The sequence below is a fragment of the Citrus sinensis genome, chromosome 5 (genome assembly GCF_022201045.2).
Source record: "Citrus sinensis cultivar Valencia sweet orange chromosome 5, DVS_A1.0, whole genome shotgun sequence".
Classification (NCBI taxonomy): domain Eukaryota; kingdom Viridiplantae; phylum Streptophyta; class Magnoliopsida; order Sapindales; family Rutaceae; genus Citrus; species Citrus sinensis.
Window position 1 is genome coordinate 4253241 of NC_068560.1, and position 23575 is coordinate 4276815.

At 36.0% G+C, this 23575-nt stretch overlaps 3 protein-coding genes and 1 long non-coding RNA gene across 8 annotated transcripts in view; 1 reads left to right on the forward strand and 3 right to left on the reverse strand.

The window, feature by feature from the left end:
* The window catches only part of LOC102627235 (ent-kaurene oxidase, chloroplastic-like), a 74674-nt gene that overhangs the window by 20857 nt on the left and 30242 nt on the right, over window positions 1-23575 (reverse strand). The gene's annotated exons all lie outside the window — the stretch shown is intronic.
* LOC127902543 (prolycopene isomerase, chloroplastic-like) lies at window positions 2946-8962 on the forward strand. 4 transcript variants are annotated; one of them, XR_008054902.1, is made up of 5 exons: window positions 2948-3100; window positions 3465-3654; window positions 3757-3911; window positions 7064-7117; window positions 7354-8642. XR_008054902.1 is itself a non-coding variant. In XM_052441881.1 (3 exons), the coding sequence occupies exons 1-3, from the start codon at window positions 7034-7036 to the stop codon at window positions 8772-8774; spliced, it is 381 nt and encodes a 126-aa protein (XP_052297841.1). In that variant the 5' UTR covers window positions 6778-7033; the 3' UTR covers window positions 8775-8962. The 4 variants fall into 4 exon arrangements, 2 of the variants coding, with proteins under 2 accessions (XP_052297840.1, XP_052297841.1); XR_008054903.1 differs by lacking the exon at window positions 7064-7117 and having other exon boundaries at window positions 2946-3080; XM_052441881.1 differs by lacking the exons at window positions 2948-3100; window positions 3465-3654; window positions 3757-3911 and adding an exon at window positions 8715-8962 and having other exon boundaries at window positions 6778-7117; window positions 7354-7590.
* On the reverse strand, window positions 3789-6195 carry LOC127902546 (uncharacterized). Of its 2 annotated transcripts, none has more exons than XR_008054912.1 (3): window positions 5783-6041; window positions 4903-4960; window positions 3789-4202 (listed from the first exon to the last, which is right to left on the reverse strand). It is a non-coding gene; the product is annotated as an uncharacterized LOC127902546 (long non-coding RNA). The 2 variants fall into 2 exon arrangements; XR_008054911.1 differs by lacking the exon at window positions 5783-6041 and adding an exon at window positions 6115-6195 and having other exon boundaries at window positions 3820-4202.
* Window positions 19422-22031, reverse strand: LOC127902720 (cadmium/zinc-transporting ATPase HMA2-like). Its single transcript, XM_052442589.1, has 5 exons — window positions 21863-22031; window positions 20872-21199; window positions 20583-20785; window positions 20267-20475; window positions 19422-20165 (listed from the first exon to the last, which is right to left on the reverse strand). Exons 1-5 carry the CDS (start codon window positions 22029-22031, stop codon window positions 19422-19424), a joined length of 1653 nt encoding a protein of 550 aa, XP_052298549.1.

The following is a 23575-nucleotide window of genomic DNA, read 5'->3' on the forward strand; positions in this document are numbered from 1 at the left end:
GGCCAACTCTTGGCATATTTGCTCATAGCCCCTTATACTTCCACGTGGCAACTTACAGTACCACTCTTGGGCTCGTTCCTCTAGTGTCAATGGGAACACCCTACACCTCTGAGCTAGTGTTAACCCCTGCACACCCGTCATGTCATTGAAATGCTCAATATGCACCAGCGGGTCGCTTCTCCCGGAATGTTTGAGGTCGGAAAAGCAGAAATCTCTCGGGATCATAGTACCCATGATCTCAGCTGATAGCGGAGACTCTTCATCCAGCATTATCCTCCAGCTCGGTGGCTTTCTCTTGCCCTGAATCTCATCCATCACCTGCGCCAACCGTCGTACCTCACCTTCCAATTCTAAATCGCGGTTAGGATCGCGTGCGGCTACTTGATCTAGCTCCTGCTCAGTATTATGCAGCCGCTGTCTGAGCTCACTTTCCTCAATATTTGTTCCTCGACTATCAATTCTTGGAGCACGCCCAGAGCGAGATTGGTCTCTCCCCTCATCTGCACGCTCTCCTGGGATCCGAACTACACTTCTATGGGGATGCACCCCATAAGGTTGCTCTGCCAACGGAGGAATCTCCTTAGTTCTACGCCTCCGATGGCTGGGCTCTGCGATGGCTTCATCTCTCATTGCGGTGGTCTCATACTCCCTTCTCCGCTCATCTCTCAGCTCATGCAATATAGCTATGAGAGTCTCCATTCGCTCCATTCGTTCTTGCATCATTCTCTCTTTAGCCTCGTTTGCTATCTCTCGGAGAGTTATCGTCTCGTCGGTTTCATTGTCACCCCCCCCAGGGCGTCCTTCCTTGTCACATCCATAACCGATCGCCTGCTGCTCCTCTGATAATTAGTCACTTGGTGGTATCTTTTTATCCAGCTCCCTACAGATGGCGCCAAAATGTTGATGCTGAAATCTGGTCGCCCTTAGCCCGACCAGATCGTTCCACCAACGCTTGTGTTGACAACAGAGAAGAGGTTGCACTCTTCCTGCTTTAGCGATTGCCCGAGCTCCTGGGACCCAAATCACTCTTTCTCTTCTTTCTAAGCCTACATTCATAGAAACAAGTCAGAGACGTCGGTGGTTTTGTCGGCGTAAACCATCTGATGCTTAAGTTAGTATAAGGTGTTTACGGGAAAACAATGTGATTTAAGTTGAGTAAACTAACTATAATATTCTCAACACAATGTGTATCAAAGATCTGTATAGAATAAATTCTGGTTTCAGTTTGACAGAATTTTCCCTTCTCTCTTAATTTTTTCGTCCCATTCTTCATCAGTTTCTTGGCCTTTTATAGGCAATCATCCCACGTTTTCTGAGTATTCTTCATGCCCCCCATTTTAGGGTGATGACGGACCTTCATGGGTCTCCAACCACCGAGTCGTGGGTAAACGTGGGATGTCATGTTCTCCCCAACGGTTTAGGACATGGTGAAACTGTCGTGAGTTCGTGAGATCGTGTCCTTTTTTTCGAGTGATGAGTATCTGGTCGGTATGTACCTCTGGTCGGTACTCGTTTATAGTTGGCATATGCCCCGTACAAAATGTATTACCATGACTCTTCTCGTGCCATTCAGCTGAAGAGATTTACCCCAGGGTGAGGGGTGAGGAGATAGTTGAGCTGGTACTTTTCATTACTCAAAAAAATCTATTAAAGACAAGGTCTCATACTGTTATATATTTTCCTTCCTTTCGTATTGTTGATTATTTGAAAAAAAATGAAAAAAAAATTGACATGGACATCTAAGGAGGAGGATATTTTTATCCCATCAATTATTGGTGTGCGCATAAACATGATTGATTTTAAGCGTTTGTCATTTTGCTTCATCAAAATGGCCATTAAATGCACAAGAATATCAACTTCATGCGCCTATTGAAGAGATGGATAATCTCTCTCATCATAATCTTAAAAAAAAAATGGCACCCTATTTTATTTTTATGATATTTAAATAGTTTGTATGGCATTGGTCCTAAAGTTAATTTTATCATTGTATCCTATATTTTAAGCGAATTGTTTGGCTCTTTGTAATTAGTAACCCGCACTTAAAAAATTATCATGATTCATGAGTTCATTGTATCGATGACTAACTATTTTAAGTAAATATTTTATTTTCATTTTGAGTGGAGTTAAAGAAGATTATTGATTATGGTTTGCTAGATATTGATGGTTTTCTGAGATTCCTTTTGTTTTATTTTTTATTTTTCATTGTAACAAGGTAGTTTTTGTAAATAATATTACATACTTTTTCTTTCTTTTTATCTCTTCAATAAATTATATAGGCAATTGGATTTGTTTTCCTACAAGGTTGTGTGTGGGTATATATATATATATATATATTACTAAATGAAAACACTACGTAGAAACAACAAATAAAATTTTATTTAGCGGTTATCATTTAGAATCGTCATTGTTTGATGTATTTAGAGCTAAATGTTAATATAATAATTGCATAATATGTCAACATGCTCCTAACAATTTTTTTTTTTTTTTAATGTATGACTTAAGATATTAGTAAAACAACTCTCAAAATTTGACAGTATTCGGATGCATATGTATACATTAAAATTTAGAACAATGGAATCATAAAATCTGGGAATTTATTTTATATGCAACTTTGTATTATTTTCTTTTTTTATTATTTTTAACCAGTATATATTTAGTTTTAGACTTGACTTAAACAAGCATTATTAAAGATGTGAATTTTGTTGAACTAACTCATCGATGCACTTTAGTACCCGATGAGTTATGCATGTATTTTATGTGTGCGCCATTTTATGTATTTATGCACGTATAAGATCTTATAATGGACAAAATGAAGTCTAAATTTTAGTTATGTGGAACGAAACTTCTCAGAAATTATTGGACAACCCTACCTAAAGGAAACTTCTCAGACCATTCTCAGAAATTATTGATTCAAATGGGAAACTTCTCATTTATTCAAATGTGACCTCAGGGAGCTTTGGGTGCAACGAAACTTCTCAGACCATTCTCAGATATTATTGATTCATTGGAGCTTAAAGACCCTTTTGTACGGAACTGGATAGATCTTCTGGCTTTCCTGCTTGCAGGGGTGAAATCTAATGGTATACTCTCAGCAGAGATGGTAACTATTATGTAATTGTTTTTTCCTGAAAGAAATTAAATCTGGATATACTATTAATGATTATAACTGCTGTTTCCTTAGCATGTTTGAATTTGTCTGCATGAGTATGCTGCTGATCACTTGTGCAAAGAGAAAATGACTACAGTGGTCAACACATTATGTACTGTAAAACAACGTGAGATTAATTTATTATAATTTCATTCACCGAAATGAAAATCTCGTTATATATCGCGCTTGTATGTCTGGTATACTGATAACATGATATCTCTATTCATGTTCTTGGTTATGAAATCATAGTAATTTATATCTATAGATGATGCCTGCGTATATCTGACCTCATCTTTCTTTTTCCAATCCTTTTCAGGTTTACATGTTTGCAGAATGGTACAAGCCAGGTTGCTCTCTGGAGTACCCCCTTCGTGGAAGTGGGGCTCTTGTTAATGCTCTTGTCCGGGGAATAGAGAAGTTTGGCGGACGACTTTCACTGAGAAGTCGTGGAAAAGATAGTAGTTGAAAATGATAGAGCCACCGGAGTCGAGCTAAGCAGCGGTCAAGTAAGTCGATTTTGTTGTGGTAAAAAGGAGTTCTAAGACTAATCTCAAGTGAATTATGTGTTTTTTGTGTCATTAATGGAGAGATGTCTTGAAATGCTGCAGTTTATACGTGCTAGAAAGGCTGTTGTCAGTAATGCATCTATGTGGGACACGTTAAAGCTGTTACCTAAGGAAGTTGTTCCAAAGTCCTACCGAGATAGGATTGATATGACTCCACAATGTGAATCGTTTATGCATCTTCATTTGGGGTTTGAGAGGTGAGTGACTCTACAGAGTGAATGTAACACCCCAAAAATTACCCATGAAAACACAAGGGTAAAATTGGAATGAAACCTCACATCATTTATTCTTATTAATAAATCTCAAGATAAACAACCATTATTCATACTCCAACTGAATCCTTACATAAAACATATGAAATAAAGTCTCCAAAGTAAAGTCTCTAATCCAAAATAAAAAGTCTAGCCAAATTTAATCTTTAAAGCAACTCCAAAGATCCACTAAGAAAAATTCTCCATCTAAGCACCCAAGCCATATTTCTAATCAATCTGTAAAATATTAGAGACGAGCGGTGAGCCGTCAACTCGGTAAGCAAATCCATGCACAATATTGAAAACCTTTGTCAAGAATTGTTAAACATTTTATAACATCTTCATTTAGCATAAGGGGTGGATTCATATAAAAACATTAAAACTTTATAAAAACATTAAAGCGTAAACATTGGTAGCTCATGCCTCGTAGTCATCATCATTCATCATTCATCATTCATCATTTAGGGTGTTATACCCCGCATTGTTTCTAATTCGGGGTACTATACCCCACATTGTTCATAACATCCTTGTACACAAGATCATCATCATACCAGCAAGCTAGCCATAACATTTCATAACATCATAACATTAACATCATATACATTACTACGGACTATGAGCCAAAACATTTTTTGAATCCACCATACATTCTTTCATAAATAGCAGTTAAAGTCTTCTAAAACATTTAAGAACCTTTCTTTGATCATTTAATTCTTTTAGAAAATTCTTTAAGAAAACATTTTGTTTAAGAAAACTAATTTCTTAAGAAAAATTCATTTTAAAATAATTTTATATAAATTCATTTAAAAGTGTTTTTATTTTACAAAATTCATTTAAATATTTTAGAAATCAGTTTTGTAAAAATTTCCATTTAAACATAATTTTTGTAACGTAAATTGCATTTATTATAAAGCACATCATGCATGAATCTACTTACCTCGATCCGTAGCAATCAATTCAATACCTCAAGAACAACCAACGAGCTCACCCTCGTCCTATAATCATCATAAAAATATTCTTATCAATATCATCTCTAACCTTAAACATAATCCCAATCATCCTTAAATCATAAACACTAATACTACCTTAATACTTGTACATATTCTAAACATATCCTATACTTATGAGTATCCTGCACATGCTGATTTTTAATAACCTATACACATGTCGGAAAACCATGAAAATATACAGAGGCACTGTGAACATGCATAGCATTGCATACAATATTTCACAAAAATGAGCACAAGTCAAAATCGAGTCAGAATATTGACCTTTCACCAAAGTAACAAAACTGTCCAGCACTGACCAAAACAGACATTTTCCACTTAGAAAATTCATAAAATTTTCTTTAGTACTCGAAATAATAAGCTTCTTTTTTCTAATTAAAGAAGACAAATTCAAAAAGCATATAATTAAAATTCATAATTTTTGGACTCCTGAAACTATTTTAAAACGTTTTATTTCCGAGAACATCTAACCCGTCCAGAAAATTCCAGATTTGAAAACAGAATTTAAAAAATTCGTATCTTTTATTTTACATGCCCAAAAATCGCGATTTCCAGTTTTTAAAGACAAAGGAAAGATTGAAATTTCATTATAAAATCCTAACATGGCCTGTAATATTCATAGAGTAGCCCAACTGTTACACGTTTCAGCTTCTGAAATTCTGGAAAACAGTTTCCAGATTTGCAGCAGCCATATGTTACGATTTTTAGTAATTCAACCATAAAGAATAAAACTACGAAATTAAACATGCAAGCATAGGAGACATAGATCTGTTGGCAAAAAAATCGCCATAATTTTAAAGGATGTGTAACCTTATACAAAAATTTCCAGAGTTGAGAACCGCTGCTGAAAATCGGAATTTTCCAGCACCAGTAACCCAACTTCGAAAACCCATAACAATTTGCATACTCAGACGATTTCAACACAAAACCTATCAATGGAAAGCCTAGGATGTCTAGTTACATGATATGTAAGATATTCACGTGATTCTAACTAAAGAAAATGATTTCAAGCAAGGAATAGAGACTGTTCATATCATCACAACATTACAAACACACATATAATACTCAAATCATACTACAAGTAATTAAAGGCAAACAATTCCATAAAAATAAATCATATAAGTCGAAGAAATACTAAATACCTTAAGGCAAACACTAAGAAAGGAAGTGATAAGACTTTCTTTTCCTTCTCCAAAGACTTATATTTCCTTCTTTTCTTTCTAGGGTTTGTAACAGTGTAAAAAAAATAAAAGACGGCTTCTTAAAAAGATTGTTTTCTCTTAAATACTTGGTAATTAATAAATATTTAAAAAAAACTAATAACTTACGTAACTTATTTAAAACAAACCGATAAATTTTACTCACACACAAACACTCAATAATAACTATCCTACTCAATTTAATAAGGGCAAAAGAGGAAAAATAAATAAATAAAAATTGGGTGTTACAGTGAATCTCAACAACTGATCTCAGTAAATCTAAGTGCTTATTTGGTATGGCTTATTTAAGAGCCATAAGTGCTTATTTAATCGTATAAGCACTTTTTAAAAAATTTTATGGTGTTTGGTTATTTTTTTAGTAGAGTTTTTTTAGCTTAAATAAGCTAATTTACCTCTACTAGCAAAAGCCTAAAATTTGAGCTTTTGGGAGTAGAGGTTAGAGGGCTTTTCTAAAAATATATAATAAAAAAATATCACACAATTTAATGGTTCAAAAGTACTTTTTTTATTGACAACCAAACACCCAATGACTTTTTGTTCAAAAGCTCTATTGGTATAAGCTCTACTGCTATAAGCTCTACTGTTATAAGCTCTATTTAATAAGCTGTACCAAACGGAGCCTAAGTGTACGTCAAGTCTATGCCACACAAATTTGTCATATAGCGAATCAAGCAAGACCATGTGTTAACTATTGAGCCTTCAGGAATGCATAAACTGATTTAAAAAGCCCTGCAACATAACTGGTATCAATGTCCAGAACCATGATGACAGCCTGAAATCCCAAATTAGGAAGATGGAGTCTTAGATGTAGGACTATGATGAAGGCCCTCTGTTGACTTGAATGTTTAAACAGCTTCATTTTCTATTAAAGGAAAAGAGAAGGGAAAGACACTTACGGTTTAGCATAGACACACCATATTATAAGGTATGATTTGGGTCAACTCGAAAGTTCTCAATGCCTTTTGTGTCTTCTGCATCCTTAGGGCTCCTTCAACCTGAATAATGTTTTGGTTTGTCTTTTCTTTTACCATTGATTGTGCCAAAGTAATAGTTCTTTACCTTTTTGTCTTTGTAGTTTCTAGTGCTATGCATCAACCCATTTTTATTCTGATTTTTGTGTCCAACATCTTATATTTCTATTCAAAATGTCTTACTGACCAGGGTTTACGAGAGGACTTGGGGATTCATCATATGGTTGTGAATGACTGGGACCGAGGATTCGATGCTGATCAAAATTTTGTTTTAATTTCTGTACCAAGTGTGTTAAGTCCAGATCTGGCACCCCCTGGGAAACATGTGTTACATGCTTATACACCAGGAACTGAACCGTTTGAATTGTGGAAAGGGCTTGATGCTAGAAGTGCTGAATACAAAAAACTCAAAGCCGAAAGATCTAAGGTACTTATATATAAGCTTGTTGATATTGGCCTTTCTCATGTTGCTTTTTCTGGTAAAATAGAACTTCAAAATTTTGAGAACTCAATTTTGCTGAAAGTTTGCTCATGTATAACCAGTGACTCAAATGATTCTCAAAGCTCTTTAAGTATCTAGATATTGTACTCATTAGAATGAATATGATTGAACTCTATGCTAACTTTTAGTGCCTTGGAGCTAGAAAAGTAGAAAACACTTGGGTCTTTTGGTTGTCACAAGCATTTGCTCTAATATATCAAATGATATCTACTGTAATGGTTATTAAATCATTGTAATATTAATAAATATTCAGAAATCACTGTAATTTTAGTAAATATTCAGACTTATGAAAATACTAAGTGTTTTGAAATATTGTGTAATCTCCTGATTTAGTCATTCTCGATTGAATCAATCTTCTGCCTGGAATTTTTTTTTGATCCTGTTACTTCCTTAAGTAAAGCATTTCTCAAAAAAATTTATAATCGAGGTCATCTGGAGAGCCGTGGAGCGTGCACTTGGTCCGGGTTTTAGTCGGGACAAGTGTGATGTGAAATTGGTTGGAACTCCATTAACACATCAAAGGTTTCTTCGAAGGAATAGAGGAACTTATGGGCCAGCGATACAGGCTGGTAAAGAAACGTTTCCTGGGCATTCAACTCCCATTCCGCAGCTCTATTGTTGTGGTGATTCTACTTTCCCGGTCATAGGAGTCCCTGCAGTTGCTGCTAGTGGCGCCATTGTTGCTAACTCACTGGTTTCGGTTTCTCAACACTCAGAACTTCTTGACGCCATTGGAATTTGAAATACATAGCTGAGTTCATACTATTTATGGTTGGCTCTTGATGCCTCCATTTCTAGAGACACCTCTCTCAACTTTGAATCTTTCGAAAAATGCAGTTAATTTTTGTTCTTTGAGATAGCTAACGTCATTTATTTTTTAACAATCTGATTATATGTATTTTACTTTTATGTACAAGTGCCGGAAGAAGTTGCTATTACCTTATTAAGAAGTTATCGAATTTATTATCAATGCTTCAGTTTGTGATCTCATAGTGTTATAAACTTAAAATTTCATATTTGTGACAGTATATCACCTTTCTTTTGCCCAGCTGAGAGGTACATACCTCATCAATGGAATATGCTCTATTGGAAGAAGTTCTTTTTGTTGAGAATCAAATAAAACGGCATTGAATGAAGCTTTCAAAGACAGAATCTGCACTTGTCAAAGGGGTAATCTGCACTTGTCAAAGACAAGATCCGCGCCGAACGGATTGACACATTTCCTTCCGTATTCACATATGTAATCTTTGAAAAAATGTAGCCTCTGCATCTATAAATAACTCTCAATGTATAATGCTTTATTTAAGAAATGAAAACACGTTTCTTCATGGTATCAGAGCCATGAATACGCTCAAGTTTCTTCAAGTTCCGCTGCTCTGTTTGTAACAAAAACAGAGGAAACCAAATTCCTCCCACAACCATTTTTCCCACCATTTTCTTTCTTAAACCCATTCCTACCATTACAGATATCCATGCCGATCAAGAAACAAGCCACCCATACGTAAAAAACTTGAGTTTACAAATTTATCAACAATCCCATCAATTTTCCGAGAGTGTTTTCCTCAAAACCAAGAACACCATCACAATTCTCAGTTTTCAGTGAGGAAACTGTAAAAATTTCACATTTAAACACATTCCCACGCGCTCCCACGCGCCACCCGAAGCCACGGCCAGTCAACCACGCGCCACTGTCATCATTCACGCGCTCTCACGCGCTCCAGAGGTTAAGAAGACGTCAGCCGACATGTCGTTTTTATCTCAGAAGTGCAGCAGTCAAAAAACGACGTGTCGTTTTTTGTTATATTAAAACCGATATGACGTTTTTAAATTAGAGATAAAATGACGTGACGCTTAGTCTCCAGAAGTGCAGCAGGATTAAAACAACATGTCGTTTATATTCCACCATAACCGACATGTCAGTTTGGAAAGCAGTGGTCAAACGACCTGTCGTTTTGGTACCTAAAAAGGTTATTTTTTTCCTTCTTTCAATCTAGACGGAAAAAAAACAAAAAAAAAAGAAAAAAAATAAAAAAACAAAAAAAAAGAAAAAAAAGAGAAAAAAGAAAAGGAAAAAAACAAAAAAATGGAGAAAACTTCAACTGAATCTAGTCCTGTTGTCATTCAATCTGTTCAATCTGATGGAGTATTTAATGCTGGAATTATCCTCACTGAGACAAACTACGATGTTTGGTCTCAAATAATGGAGATGCATCTTGCAGAAAGAGAAAAACTCTCATATATTCGTATCAGCACAAAGCCATTTGAGGAATCTTCAAAGGAATATGAGAAATGGTATAGTGAGAACCAAAAAGTAAAAAGATGGTTACTCATATCCATGTCTCCGGAGATCATGAAGCGATATTTACGAATTCCTACAGCCTACGAAATCTGGGATGCATTATCAAAAGCCTTCTATGATGGAAGCGATGAATTACAAGTTTTCACTCTAAACCAGAAGGCATTCTCTACCAAGCAAAATGGACAACCACTCTCTAAATTCTATGGAGAATTGGTTGAAATATTTCGAGAACTTGATCACCGAGATAAAGTGGTCATGAAGGATCCAGAAGATGTTGTAATATACAAAAGGTCTGTTGAAAGATTGAGAGTGCACATTTTTCTTGCTGGGCTAGATGAAGAATTTGACCAAGTTCGTGGAGAAATTCTACGAAAAGACATTATCCCAGACTTAGAAGAATGTTATTCTCTGATCCGAAGAGAAGATATACGGCAAAGCAAACTAAACAAGAAGGTCGACTCAGAAACGTCTACTATGATAGCACGACAGCAACCTCAAAAGAAGTTTGTTGACAAGTCATCACTCCATTACACTCATTGTAGAAAGAAGGGTCATACGAAAGAACAATGTTTTGAAATCATTGGATATCCTGACTGGTGGGATACTCGAAAGAAGAACACCAAGCATGGATCAAAAACTGCAGTAGCTGAATCCACATCCACTACAGATCTTAGAAAAGAATCTTCAGTGCAAATCGCAACCTCTGTCAGTCCAGGTAAGGCCCTTAAAACTCTTACACCTGTTATTAATAGTACATGGATAATTGATTCTGGGGCAACTGATCATATGACTTTTGATTCTCGACAAGTTTCTCAATTGAAACCATCTTCACAAAAACATATTTCCACTGCAAATGGAACCACAACCTCAGTTGTTAGGGAAGGATCTTTACGACTCACAAATGAATTAAATTTAGACACTGTGTTAATTGTTCCATCTTTAGATTATAATCTTTTATCTGTGTCTCAATTAACCACTTACTTATCATGTGTTGTAATTTTTTGGCCTGATCATTGTGTGTTTAAGGACATCCAAACGAAGCAAACGATTGGTTATGGTATTAGACGAGGCAACTTGTACTACTTGGAGATGTCATCAACAAACACTGGAAAGCTAAGCCCTGCACTAGTCGCAAATAGTTCCATAAAAAAAAGGAAATCAGAAATTTGGTTATGGCATAGACGTTTAGGGCATGTGTCATTTGGTTACTTAAAAAAATTATTTCCTAGTTTGTTTCTGAAATTTGATGTTTGTAACTTTAAATGTGATGTTTGTGAACTTTCAAAAAGCCATCGAACTACTTTTCCATTGTCCTTAAATAAAAATCCAGTTCCTTTCATGGTAGTACATTCTGATGTATGGGGGCCATCTAAAGTTTCTACAATTGGAGGTGCTCGTTGGTTTGTTACATTTATTGATGATTGTAGCAGAATGAAATGGATTTTTCTAATGAAATCGAAAGACGAAGTAAACTCTTTATTTCAAAGATTTCATAAGATGGTGACAACTAAATTTCAGACACAAATTCGAGTTCTACATACTGATAATGGAGGCGAGTATATGAGCACAGCAATTCAACAGTTTCTGAAATCACAAGGATCTGTCCATCAAACCACTTGTGTGGGGACACCCCAACAAAATAGCGTTGCTGAACGAAAAAACAGACATTTACTAGAAGTTGTTCGAGCATCACTAATCCAAGCCCACATGCCATTATCTTATTGGGGAGAAGCACTGGCATCCGCAGTATACTTGATCAATCGAACACCATCAAGCTCCCTTGGATTCCAGACTCCTTTCCAAGTTCTGAATGATGCAATTATGTCACCAAATGTGCCGAATCTGCCCCACATGTGTTTGGCTGTGTTGCCTTCGTTCATTTGCCTCAACAAGACAAATTATCTCCTCGAGCACTATGTTGTGTGTTTGTAGGATATGCCTTACATCAAAAGGGATACCGATGCTATCATCCACCATCAAGAAAAATATACATCACCATGGATGTCGTTTTTCATGAAGATATCATGTACTACTTGTCAGAGTCTGAATTTCAAGGGGAGTATAATGAAGAGGAAATTCATACTCTTACATATCTTCCACCTGAAGAAAGTCAATCTTCCATTGAGATAGTAAACCTTCAAGATACTGGAAAAGCAAATGGTGATGATTCGCAGGCTGAGATATGTGAAGACACATTTGGGGAGCACAATAACTCAGACACAACTGCAATCGAGAATGAGTCACATGAAGAAATACCTAACCAATCGTCTGCAGAGGATGTTCCTACCACAAGTCCAATCAGAAGAATTCTTCCCCAATGTCAAAATAGAGGTATCCCTAAACCCACATATGAGCCTGACTTCTCTAGTAGAGTCAAATACCCTATGAGTCATTTTGTGTCTAACCATCGCTTGTCATAATCAAATCAGTCATTTGTGAATCAATTATCTGCTGTATCTATTCCTAACAGTGTGCAGGAAGCTTTAAAAGATCCAAAGTGGAAAGCGGCTATGAATGATGAAATGAGATCTCTTCAGAAAAATCAAACATGGGAACTAGTTGATCTTCCACCAGGAAAGAAACCAGTGGGTTGTCGATGGATCTACACTATAAAATACAAAACAGATGGCTCTATTGAACGATACAAAGCAAGACTCGTAGCTAAGGGTTACACCCAAACCTACGGGATTGATTATACTGATACATTTGCACTGGTAGCAAAAATTAATACTATTCGTATCTTATTATCATTAGCAGTCAACTTGGATTGGCTAGTGCAACAGTTCGATGTAAAGAATGCTTTCCTCCATGGAGACCTGTTTGAAGAAATTTATATGGATCTGCCACCAGGATGCAGTGGACCAGAACGACTCAATCAGAAAGTATGCAAATTGAAGAAATCATTGTATGGGTTGAAGCAATCCCCAAGAGCATGGTTCGGGAAATTCACAAAGGCTATGGTTCGTTTTGGGTATAACCAAAGCAATTCAGATCATACCTTATTCATTAAAAAACGACAAGGTAAAATCACTGCCCTTATTGTCTATGTGGATGATATGGTAGTTACAGGCAACGACGAGGAAGAAACAGAGGCTCTTCAGAAGTACTTGTCAAGAGAGTTTGAGATGAAGGATTTAGGTGCCTTAAAATACTTTCTTGGAATTGAGGTTTCTCGATCTAAGGGAGGAATCTTTCTGTCTCAAAGGAAATATGCCTTAGATCTATTACACGAAATGGGAATGACAGCTTGTCAGCCTATTGACACCCCAATAGAAGAAGGACTGAAGTTTTGTATTACTTCAGACCAAGTTCCAGTAGACAAAGGAAGATATCAAAGGCTGATTGGAAGATTGATGTACTTGTCCCACACAAGGCCAGATCTTGCTTATGCATTGAGTGTTGTAAGCCAGTTTATGCATAATCCCGGAGAACAACACATGAAAGCAGTAATGCGGATCCTGAGGTACCTGAAGACAAATCCAGGAAAAGGAATCTTATTTTCCAAAAATGAAGATTACAGCAACATAGAAGTTTATACTGATGCAGATTAGGCCGGGTCAGTTAGTGATAGACGCTCTACTTCAGGATACTTTACCTTTGTGGGAGGAAACCTTATCACATGGAGAAGCAAGAAACAACATGTCGTTGCCCGTTCGAGCGCTGAAGCAGAATATCGAGGCATGGCCCTTGGGATATGTGAAGGGCTATGGATAAGTTTTATCTTAAACGATTTGGGCTATCCATCACAACAACCAATACAACTATACTGTGACAACAAAGCTGCACGAGATATTGCTCATAACCCAGTTCAACACGATCGAACAAAACATGTGGAGGTAGATAGATTTTTCATCAAGGAGAAATTAGATGGAAAAATCTTAGAACTGCCGAAAATTCGATCAGAAGATCAACTTGCAGATATTTTAACGAAGGCCATTTCAAGCAGGCCATTTACAAAATTCCTAGACAAGTTGGGTATGCAAGACATCTATGCACCAGCTTGAGGGGGAGTGTTGAGAATCAAATAAAACGGCATTGAATGAAGCTTTCAAAGCAGAATCTGCACTTGTCAAAGACAAGATCCGCGCCGAACGGATTGACACATTTCCTTCCGTATTCACATATGTAATCTTTGAAAAAATGTAGCCTTTGCATCTATAAATAACTCTCAATGTATAATGCTTTATTTAAATAATGAAAACACGTTTCTTCACTTTTAACTTTCTTCTTGTTTTTCTCCCCTTGAATCTGATTTGTCTTTTTTTTGTTTTTTGTTTTTTTTGATACAATGGAGCCTAATAAAAATTAGGACAAAACAGAGCTCTTATCAATCAGGTTAAACTTTTTGGTCCAATATCTTTTCTATTATGATATCAAAACGGGGAGGCAGCATCGTACGACTGGGTCAGCCGTAAAAATATTTTATTGTCTAACGTTTTGCCCTTTAAAATTATTTGAAAAACTGAATACTTAAAATTAAATGTTTAAAGTTTGACAGGCCTAATCCCTGTGTATTGAGACAGATACAATAATTTAGGTAGTATTAATAATGAAACTATTGAATAACGTTATCAATTTATGAAATTGCGCCATGGACAATTATAAATGATGTTGACAAAAGCTAACAGATTTACTATTATAAATTTCTGGCCCTTTCAGACTTTTGAGTGAATCAGTTTCTCTAACATTTTTTGTTCTTTCTTTTCATTGGATGTGGTCTTATTCCCAATCACTCAGCTCAGCATGTTTTGCTGAAACATGTAATATTATCAACGTGCCAATGTTGATTGCATTTTGAAGTTCTTAATGGTCATCAAATCGTCCATATATTTGATTTTTCCTAGACCACGCAAAGAAATGCAATACAATTGTGGCGTTGTAGCTGTTTGTGTTTTGATAATAATAATGTTCTGTTTGTGTTTTGTATGTGAACTGCAATTGTGGTGTTGTAGCCGCTGCAAAATTAAAAAAAAAAGTTATTTATTAAATTATAATTTGGTAAACATTATTTTTAATAAAATAGTGAAAGTAATATAGATTTTTTGCCAAATATCTAGCTACGTGGTAAAATTAGCTCAATCTTTTGTTGTGAAAGCACAATGATAAACATTAATATCAATCGAAGGCTAAATTAAAATTGTTTAGCGAAATTTCACAGCTAATATTATGATCGAGTTAAAAAAAAACACACACACATATATATATAATCCTATTTGCAAACTTGAAACTGCGTGGGAAAGTATTCATTCTATTCACACCTTTAAAATTCACATATTTAACATGACTTACGGTGTATAGGTATTTTCTGTATGATTGTTGTTTATAAAAATAAAAGCGTGATTATATAAATTTGTTAAGTTTTTAAATATTTTTGTTTAGTTTGAGATATTGGAGGAAATTACTAGGAAATTGTACTAGATGTAATATACACCCTAGTCCCTTATTCTTTTTCGTCATTCTTAGTAATGGGTTTCATCTTTAATACTTCCCTTCAATTTGGCAGGACTCAGAATTGCTCAATTTTAAAAATCATCAAAATTTTTACTATTCATTTCTTTAGATTTTTTAAATAATATTAATATCTATTTTAAGTGGGGATGACAATGGATTAGGTATGGTGCAAGATATCAATCATGTATTCTCTTTACCCGTTCTTATATGTTGCAGGCTTAAACATATATAGATCATGATTCTCATGTAGAAATGAAGATTAAAAAAAAAAAGAAGCAATTTCACATTGATGGTATAATTTACAAAAATAATAAAACTAATGTGATGGATTAAAAAATAAAAAACTAAAAAAAGCAGTTTTTATATTTCTTAGGCCTGGCAATGAGTCGTATTTGAGAGGTTTCGTGTCGCATTCTATTGTATCGTGTTAAAGTACATATACCAAAACCCATCCATTAATTTATTTGGGTCAAAAATACAAATACGAACCCATTGATTACTTATATCGTGTTATTCAAACCAACTCACTTAACCCGCTCTTCTTGGTAATTTTAAAATTATTGTTATATATTTTTAGTTTAAAACACAAAAAAAAATTACAAAATAGACTCTTTAAAAATATAATACCAAAAAAAAAAATATTCATCATGTTTAACATGATTGAATAATATAGTCCACAAAATTATATAATTATTCAAATAAGAATACTTGTCCAAAATTAAATTAAAAAGTAATTTACTTTTTCTTTAAAAATTTATTACTTAAAATTATTATAATTTCAATATTAAGTGTTAATGGATCGTGCGAAATGGATTTTGATACTTAAATGCAAATTTGGCTCCTTATTGAATGAGTTTTAATGGGTTGATTCAGTAATGACCCAACCTAATAAATGTCGACCCGATAACAGTTTTTATCGTGTGGGTTTGTATCGTGTAAGTGGGTCGTATAAAAAAAAAAAAAGCAATTTCGCATTGATGGTATAATTTACAAAAATAATAAAACTAATGTGATGGATTAAAAAATAAAAAACTAAAAAAAGCAGTTTTTACATTTCTTAGGTCTGGCAATGAGTCGTATTTGAGAGGTTTCGTGTCGCACTCTATAGTATCGTGTTAAATTACATATACCAAAACCCATCCATTAATTTATTTGGGTCAAAAATACAAATACGAACCCATTGATTACTTATATCGTGTTATTCAAACCAACTCACTTAACCCGCTCTTCTTGGTAATTTTAAAATTATTGTTATATATTTTTAGTTTAAAACACAAAAAAAAATTACAAAATAGACTCTTTAAAAATATAATACCAAAAAAAAAATAATATTCATCATGATTGAATAATATAGTCCACAAAATTATATAATTATTCAAATAAGAATACTTGTCCAAAATTAAATTAAAAAGTAATTTACTTTTTCTTTAAAATTTTATTACTTAAAATTATTATAATTTCAATATTAAGTGTTAATGGATCGTGCGAAATGGATTTTGATACTTAAATGCAAATTCGGCTCCTTATTGAATGAGTTTTAATGGGTTGATTCAGTAATGACCCAACCTAATAAATGTCGACCCGATAACAGTTTTTATCGTGTGGGTTTGTATCGTGTAAGTGGGTCGTATAAAAAAAAAAAGCAATTTCGCATTGATGGTATAATTTACAAAAATAATAAAACTAATGTGATGGATTAAAAAATAAAAAACTAAAAAAAGCAGTTTTTACATTTCTTAGGCCCGGCAATGAGTCGTATTTGAGAGGTTTCGTGTCGCACTCTATAGTATCGTGTTAAATTACATATACCAAAACCCATCCATTAATTTATTTGGGTCAAAAATAAAAATACAAACCCATTGATTGCTTATATCGTGTTATTCAAACCAACTCACTTAACCCGCTCTTCTTGGTAATTTTAAAATTATTGTTCAAAATATTGTTATATATTTTTAGTTTAAAACACAAAAAAAAATTACAAAATAGACTCTTTAAAAATATAATACCAAAAAAAAAATATTCATCATGTTTAACATGATTGAATAATATAGTCCACAAAATTATATAATTATTCAAATAAGAATACTTGTCCAAAATTAAAATAAAAAGTAATTTACTTTTTCTTTAAAAATTTATTACTTAAAATTATTATAATTTCAATATTAAGTGTTAATGGATCGTGCGAAATGGATTTTGATACCTAAATGCAAATTCGGCTCCTTATTGAATGAGTTTTAATGGGTTGATTCAGTAATGACCCAACCTAATAAATGTCGACCCGATAACAGTTTTTATCGCGTGGGTTTGTATCATGTAAGTGGGTCGTATAAAAAAAAAAAAAAAGCAATTTCGCATTGATGGTATAATTTACAAAAATAATAAAACTAATGTGATGGATTAAAAAATAAAAAACTAAAAAAAGCAGTTTTTACATTTCTTAGGCCCGGCAATGAGTCGTATTTGAGAGGTTTCGTGTCGCACTCTATAGTATCGTGTTAAATTACATATACCAAAACCCATCCATTAATTTATTTGGGTCAAAAATAAAAATACAAACCCATTGATTGCTTATATCGTGTTATTCAAACCAACTCACTTAACCCGCTCTTCTTGGTAATTTTAAAATTATTGTTCAAAATATTGTTATATATTTTTAGTTTAAAACACAAAAAAAAATTACAAAATAGACTCTTTAAAAATATAATACCAAAAAAAAAATATTCATCATGTTTAACATGATTGAATAATATAGTCCACAAAATTATATAATTATTCAAATAAGAATACTTGTCCAAAATTAAAATAAAAAGTAATTTACTTTTTCTTTAAAAATTTATTACTTAAAATTATTATAATTTCAATATTAAGTGTTAATGGATCGTGCGAAATGGATTTTGATACCTAAATGCAAATTCGGCTCCTTATTGAATGAGTTTTAATGGGTTGATTCAGTAATGACCCAACCTAATAAATGTCGACCCGATAACAGTTTTTATCGCGTGGGTTTGTATCATGTAAGTGGGTCGTATAAAAAAAAAAAAAAGCAATTTCGCATTGATGGTATAATTTACAAAAATAATAAAACTAATGTGATGGATTAAAAAATAAAAAACTAAAAAAAGCAGTTTTTACATTTCTTAGGCCCGGCAATGAGTCGTATTTGAGAGGTTTCGTGTCGCACTCTATCGTATCGTGTTAAATTACATATACCAAAACCCATCCATTAATTTATTTGGGTCAAAAATACAAATACGAACCCATTGATTACTTATATCGTGTTATTCAAACCAACTCACTTAACCCGCTCTTCTTGGTAATTTTAAAATTATTGTTATATATTTTTAGTTTAAAACACAAAAAAAAATTACAAAATAGACTCTTTAAAAATATAATACCAAAAAAAATAATATTCATCATGTTTAACATGATTGAATAATATAGTCCACAAAATTATATAATTATTCAAATAAGAATACTTGTCCAAAATTAAAATAAAAAGTAATTTACTTTTTCTTTAAAAATTTATTACTTAAAATTATTATAATTTCAATATTAAGTGTTAATGGATCGTGCGAAATGGATTTTGATACCTAAATGCAAATTCGGCTCCTTATTGAATGAGTTTTAATGGGTTGATTCAATAATGACCCACCCTAATAAATGTCAACCCAATAAGTGGGTTTGTATCGTGTAAGTGGGTCGTATGAAATTTTGCTAGGCCTAATATTTCTAAGTCTAAATTTTAAATTTGGGTCTACTTTTTAATAAGCTACTAACTTCAACACAAAAACAACTAAATAATATAAATTCTCCAAAGTCAAACGAGTATGAAAAATTATATCCTTATCGGGCCCTTAGCAACCAACGAGCTGGGGTCAAATCCAATAAAAATTTGGCTTCAAATGAATATTTTGACACAATTATGTTGTAGCAATATATTGTCAAAACATATTTTTAAAAAACAAATTATTCAGATTTGAAAAGAAAAAAAAACAACCCAAGTTTCCTAGGTGGTAATACCAGCCTCTATATCACAACGTTGATCACCACATTTCTTTGCCTTACCGCCCCTTGCAACTCTTTTATTTTCCCCTTGGCTTCCAGTTGAACTTGTGCTTCTATCTTTCCTGCACGAGCTCGAGCTCAAACAACAAGGATTGGGACCGGTCTGGCCGTGCAAACTTGTTGATGCCATGTCTTTAGCAGACGTCGCCTTACAGCATCTGCTTCTGCAGTTCTTCACATTAAGTGCTTCTTTAGCTTCATCTTTCTTGCACGACAAGGAAAAGGTCCCGTACTTGGATTTCGAAAACCCTCCTTCCTCCTCTGGGTTATTTTTCAGAAGCAACATGCTGTTCAAGATCACAACCAAGCATGTCCCAACATCAGTGAGAACTGCTGCCCACACTAACGGGTAGCCTGCAACTGCCAATACGAGGACAGCACCTTTAACGGTGACTGAAAGAGTGACATTCTGAATGAGTTTTGTTGAAGCTTTTCTGGCTAGCTTGATAGCTTTTGGTATTTTCCGAATGTCGTTTGACATTAGTATTACATGTCCGGTCTCCACGGCTAGTGCTGAACCTGAAATCCCCATTGAGATGCCAATATCGGCTTCTGCTAAAGCGGGGGCATCATTGATGCCATCTCCAACCATGGCCGTTGTTCCATCTTTCTTCAACAACTCAACTAATTCTGCCTTGTGTTGAGGTAGAAGCTCTGCATAGACCATGTCGAATGCATGATCCAACTACCAAAACAAAAAAAAAAAGAAATTTCTCTCTTGTTAATTTAATTTTTAGTTCAAGCTTAGATTGTGTAAATAATAACATGGTTATTAGCCATGCACACCTGATCTTGTGCATACAAGGCTGCTGCATGGCTATCACCGGTGAGGATGACACTTTTAATTTTAATGCCTAATGATTTCAGATCTTTAATCGCCTCCGGAGCCCCAGACCGACAAGAATCTGAGAGGCTAAATGTTCCAACTGGAGTTGCTCCTAAGTACACATACCCTCTTGTCTTTCCTCCCGTACATTTGGCTTCTACAATTGAATCTGAAATTTCAACCTTTAGTGATATGAAACAAGCCCCCAACTAAAGTTTTATTTTTTTTTCTCTCCCCCTTAAAGCTTGTAAAAATAGAGCTATTGAAGCCTCTTACCTTTACTGCAACCAGTTCTCGGACCAATTCTCCTGTTTCCTATGTAAATTTCATTTCCATGGATTTTCCCAAAAATTCCTTCTCCTGGGAAATTTTGGAAATCCTCCACATTTTCAGGCACTGGCTCAATAGCTAATGACCTTGCATAATCAACTAATGCAGCCGCCATTGGATGACTAGATTTGCTCTCAATACTTGAAACCCTGCAAATAATCCCAAAATCAGTGACTCTAGCTTTGAAGAAACACAGAAATTTATCTACTCTGAAATGTGTGAGAGCTAAGTGTACCAATACAACAATGTGCCGAGGCTAACATCATCACAGCTAGATTGAAAATCTGTCACAGTAAATTCTCCCCTTGTTACTGTCCCAGTTTTATCGAATGCCACCATCTTAACTTTCGCAAGAGTTTCAAGATAATTGCCACCCTTGACCAGAAGTCCGGTTGTCGGAGCTTTGGAAAGTGCACAGAAAATCACAACTGGTGTTGAGAGAATAAGTGCACATGGGCATGTGCTAACGAGAACAACTATTGCCAAGTACAACCAGTGCCTTACATTGGGGACTCCCACAGCAGCAGGAATCACAGCAAAAGCTACTGATATCAACAAGACCGCTGAGAGAAAAATAAAAAAAATAGTGTGAAAAGTTCCTGAAGAAGCTTCAATTTGCTTGGACAAATTTCCTAATCAGGCTATGCAGTTTAGAGATCATGTCACCTTATCCATTAGGATTCCAGAGTTGCTTATTCTAGCTTTAAAATGAACATAGAAAGGATATAGAAACGGAAACTAACCTGGGATGTAGTATGTTGATGCGAGATTCCGGTTCTCCTCGTTCTACGATCAGGATCTCTGCTCGATCAACTTCATCACGACCAGGGGGTCTCCTCTTAAGGCTTCTTCTCCAGAGGTTCCTGCGCACACAGACAAGTCAGAGTGCGCCGGTGGTTCTCCCGGCGCAAACCCTCCAACGCTCAAGTCAGATATGAAGGTTCGGGGAACGCTTGCCACAAATCTTATGGCTGTTAGGTTGTTTTCTCTTCTTTAGAATCAAAATTTGCTAACCCTTTTACCTTCGTTGGCTACCTTTTTATAGGCTTCCCCTGAATCCGAGTCTTCTGCTTTTTTCGAGACAGTATGGGACTCTGACTGCTGCGTTATGGGCAAACGCGGGATCTTGCGTGTTACGCCACGGTTCTGGGGAAAGCGTGGCTGTCGTGGTTCTGTGAGATCTTGCGTGTTACGCCACGGTTCTGGGAAAAGCGTGGCTGTCGTACCTAGATTCTCGGGCTGGGGAGCCTGTCTTGCCGACTGCCGTCGACCGGGTCTCCTCGCCTCTCGACCTCTAGCTGGAATGGCCTTATGCTCCTTATAGGAAATCGGCCTCGTGGATGAGCAGGATATTTCTGCTCTTGTTCCCCCGCGCACCAGGCTTTTACGGGACATACCGGTTCGCAGAACTCTGCCATCAGATATCTGCTCACCATGCCTGGTCTCGTCGACGTATTTCTCCCAAACACCGGTCCCCCAGTTTCTGGTGTTGGGTAATGTAGTGGACCAGCAGTAGAAACTCGTTAGTACTCGTTCGCGTGGGATTGGAAAAGGCTGCCAAGAGTCATGTCGCATTTAATTGCGGACGAAGTGACGTGGCGGGAATCAGCCCCTCCATTTGAATTTCAGATCCACGGTTGCAAGATTCTTGGGATATGTGTCATTAAATACTGGCAGCCCAAGAGTTTTCTTCTAAGTAAGAAAAACCCAAAATCCTCAAACACGAACTCGCCTTTTTCTCTCTTCTCGTCTCCCCGGCGAATGAAACTCGGCACTACAGCTTTCACCGCTCTCTCTCTCTGACCGAGTCCCGGTTTCAGGTATTTCTTCTATTTTCTCGGTATTGGTTAGTTGTAGATAATTTCCTTTCTCTCTGCTCTGCCTGAGGTTGTAGTTGGCGGTGGTGTTTTGGTTAGAACTTAGGATATGTCGAAGGGTAAGGAGAAAGTCGTTGAGGTTGGTGACGACGAACTAGGTTTCTTGCCTAGTCTGCTCGCTGATTCTGCTTTTGACCCCGGGGCCCCCTTAGAACCCACTAGGTCTAGAGTCGGGACTAGCGCTAGGAGGATGTCCCCCCAAACGACCTCCACGAGCGGAAGTAGTGGTGAAGAGGGACCTTCTGGCTCGGAAGACACCCTAAGTGAGGATCAAGGAGGTGATTCTGGCGAGGGATCTTCACCAGGAGCGCCGCGACCAGAGAGGCGCAGTACCGTAGGAGGTAGAGCCTCGTTGCGGGATTATGCTATTGATTACATGACCTGCACGACCACATTCAACGAGCTGGATGACCTCCGGCTCAGGTATAGCATTCCTGGTGAAATTCCCCTCAAGATCCCAGGAAAGAAGGATACACCTAGCCGGCCTCCTAGGGGATACGTTACCCTGTTTCTGGAAAGCTTTAAGTTTGGGCTAAGGTGTCCCTTACAACCCTACTTTGCCCGTATACTTAACGGGCTGAATCTGGCTCCTGGTCAGTTGAACCCCAATGGGTGGAGAGTGCTCTCTGGTCTGTTCATATTGTGGGACAGATATTGCCAGAGCGAGCCCACGACTGATGAGGTGAAGCACCTATACCAGCTAAAGAGCAGCCTTAAAGATGCCGGTTGGTACTACTTCCAATCTAGTACCAAGAGCAGGAAACCCATAACTGATCTTCCAACTGGTGGTGGTGGGACTTGGAAGAGGAAATTCTTTTTTGCTGGGGGTCCTTGGGGTCAAGTTGCACGGGTTGACGGGAACGATTATCGCATCCCACCCCGTTTCGTGGTCCCAGGTTGTCTGCTCGCTTTAGATGTCTCGTATCCATAATTGTTCTTGCTTTATTGGCTTGTCTCTAACCAAGTGTCCATTTTCAATCTGCTCGTTTGTGTTGTAGTTTCCTGGGGTGTTCATTTCCCGCTCCAACCTGGTCAGCTTAAACGGGTCGAGGCTGTACTGGC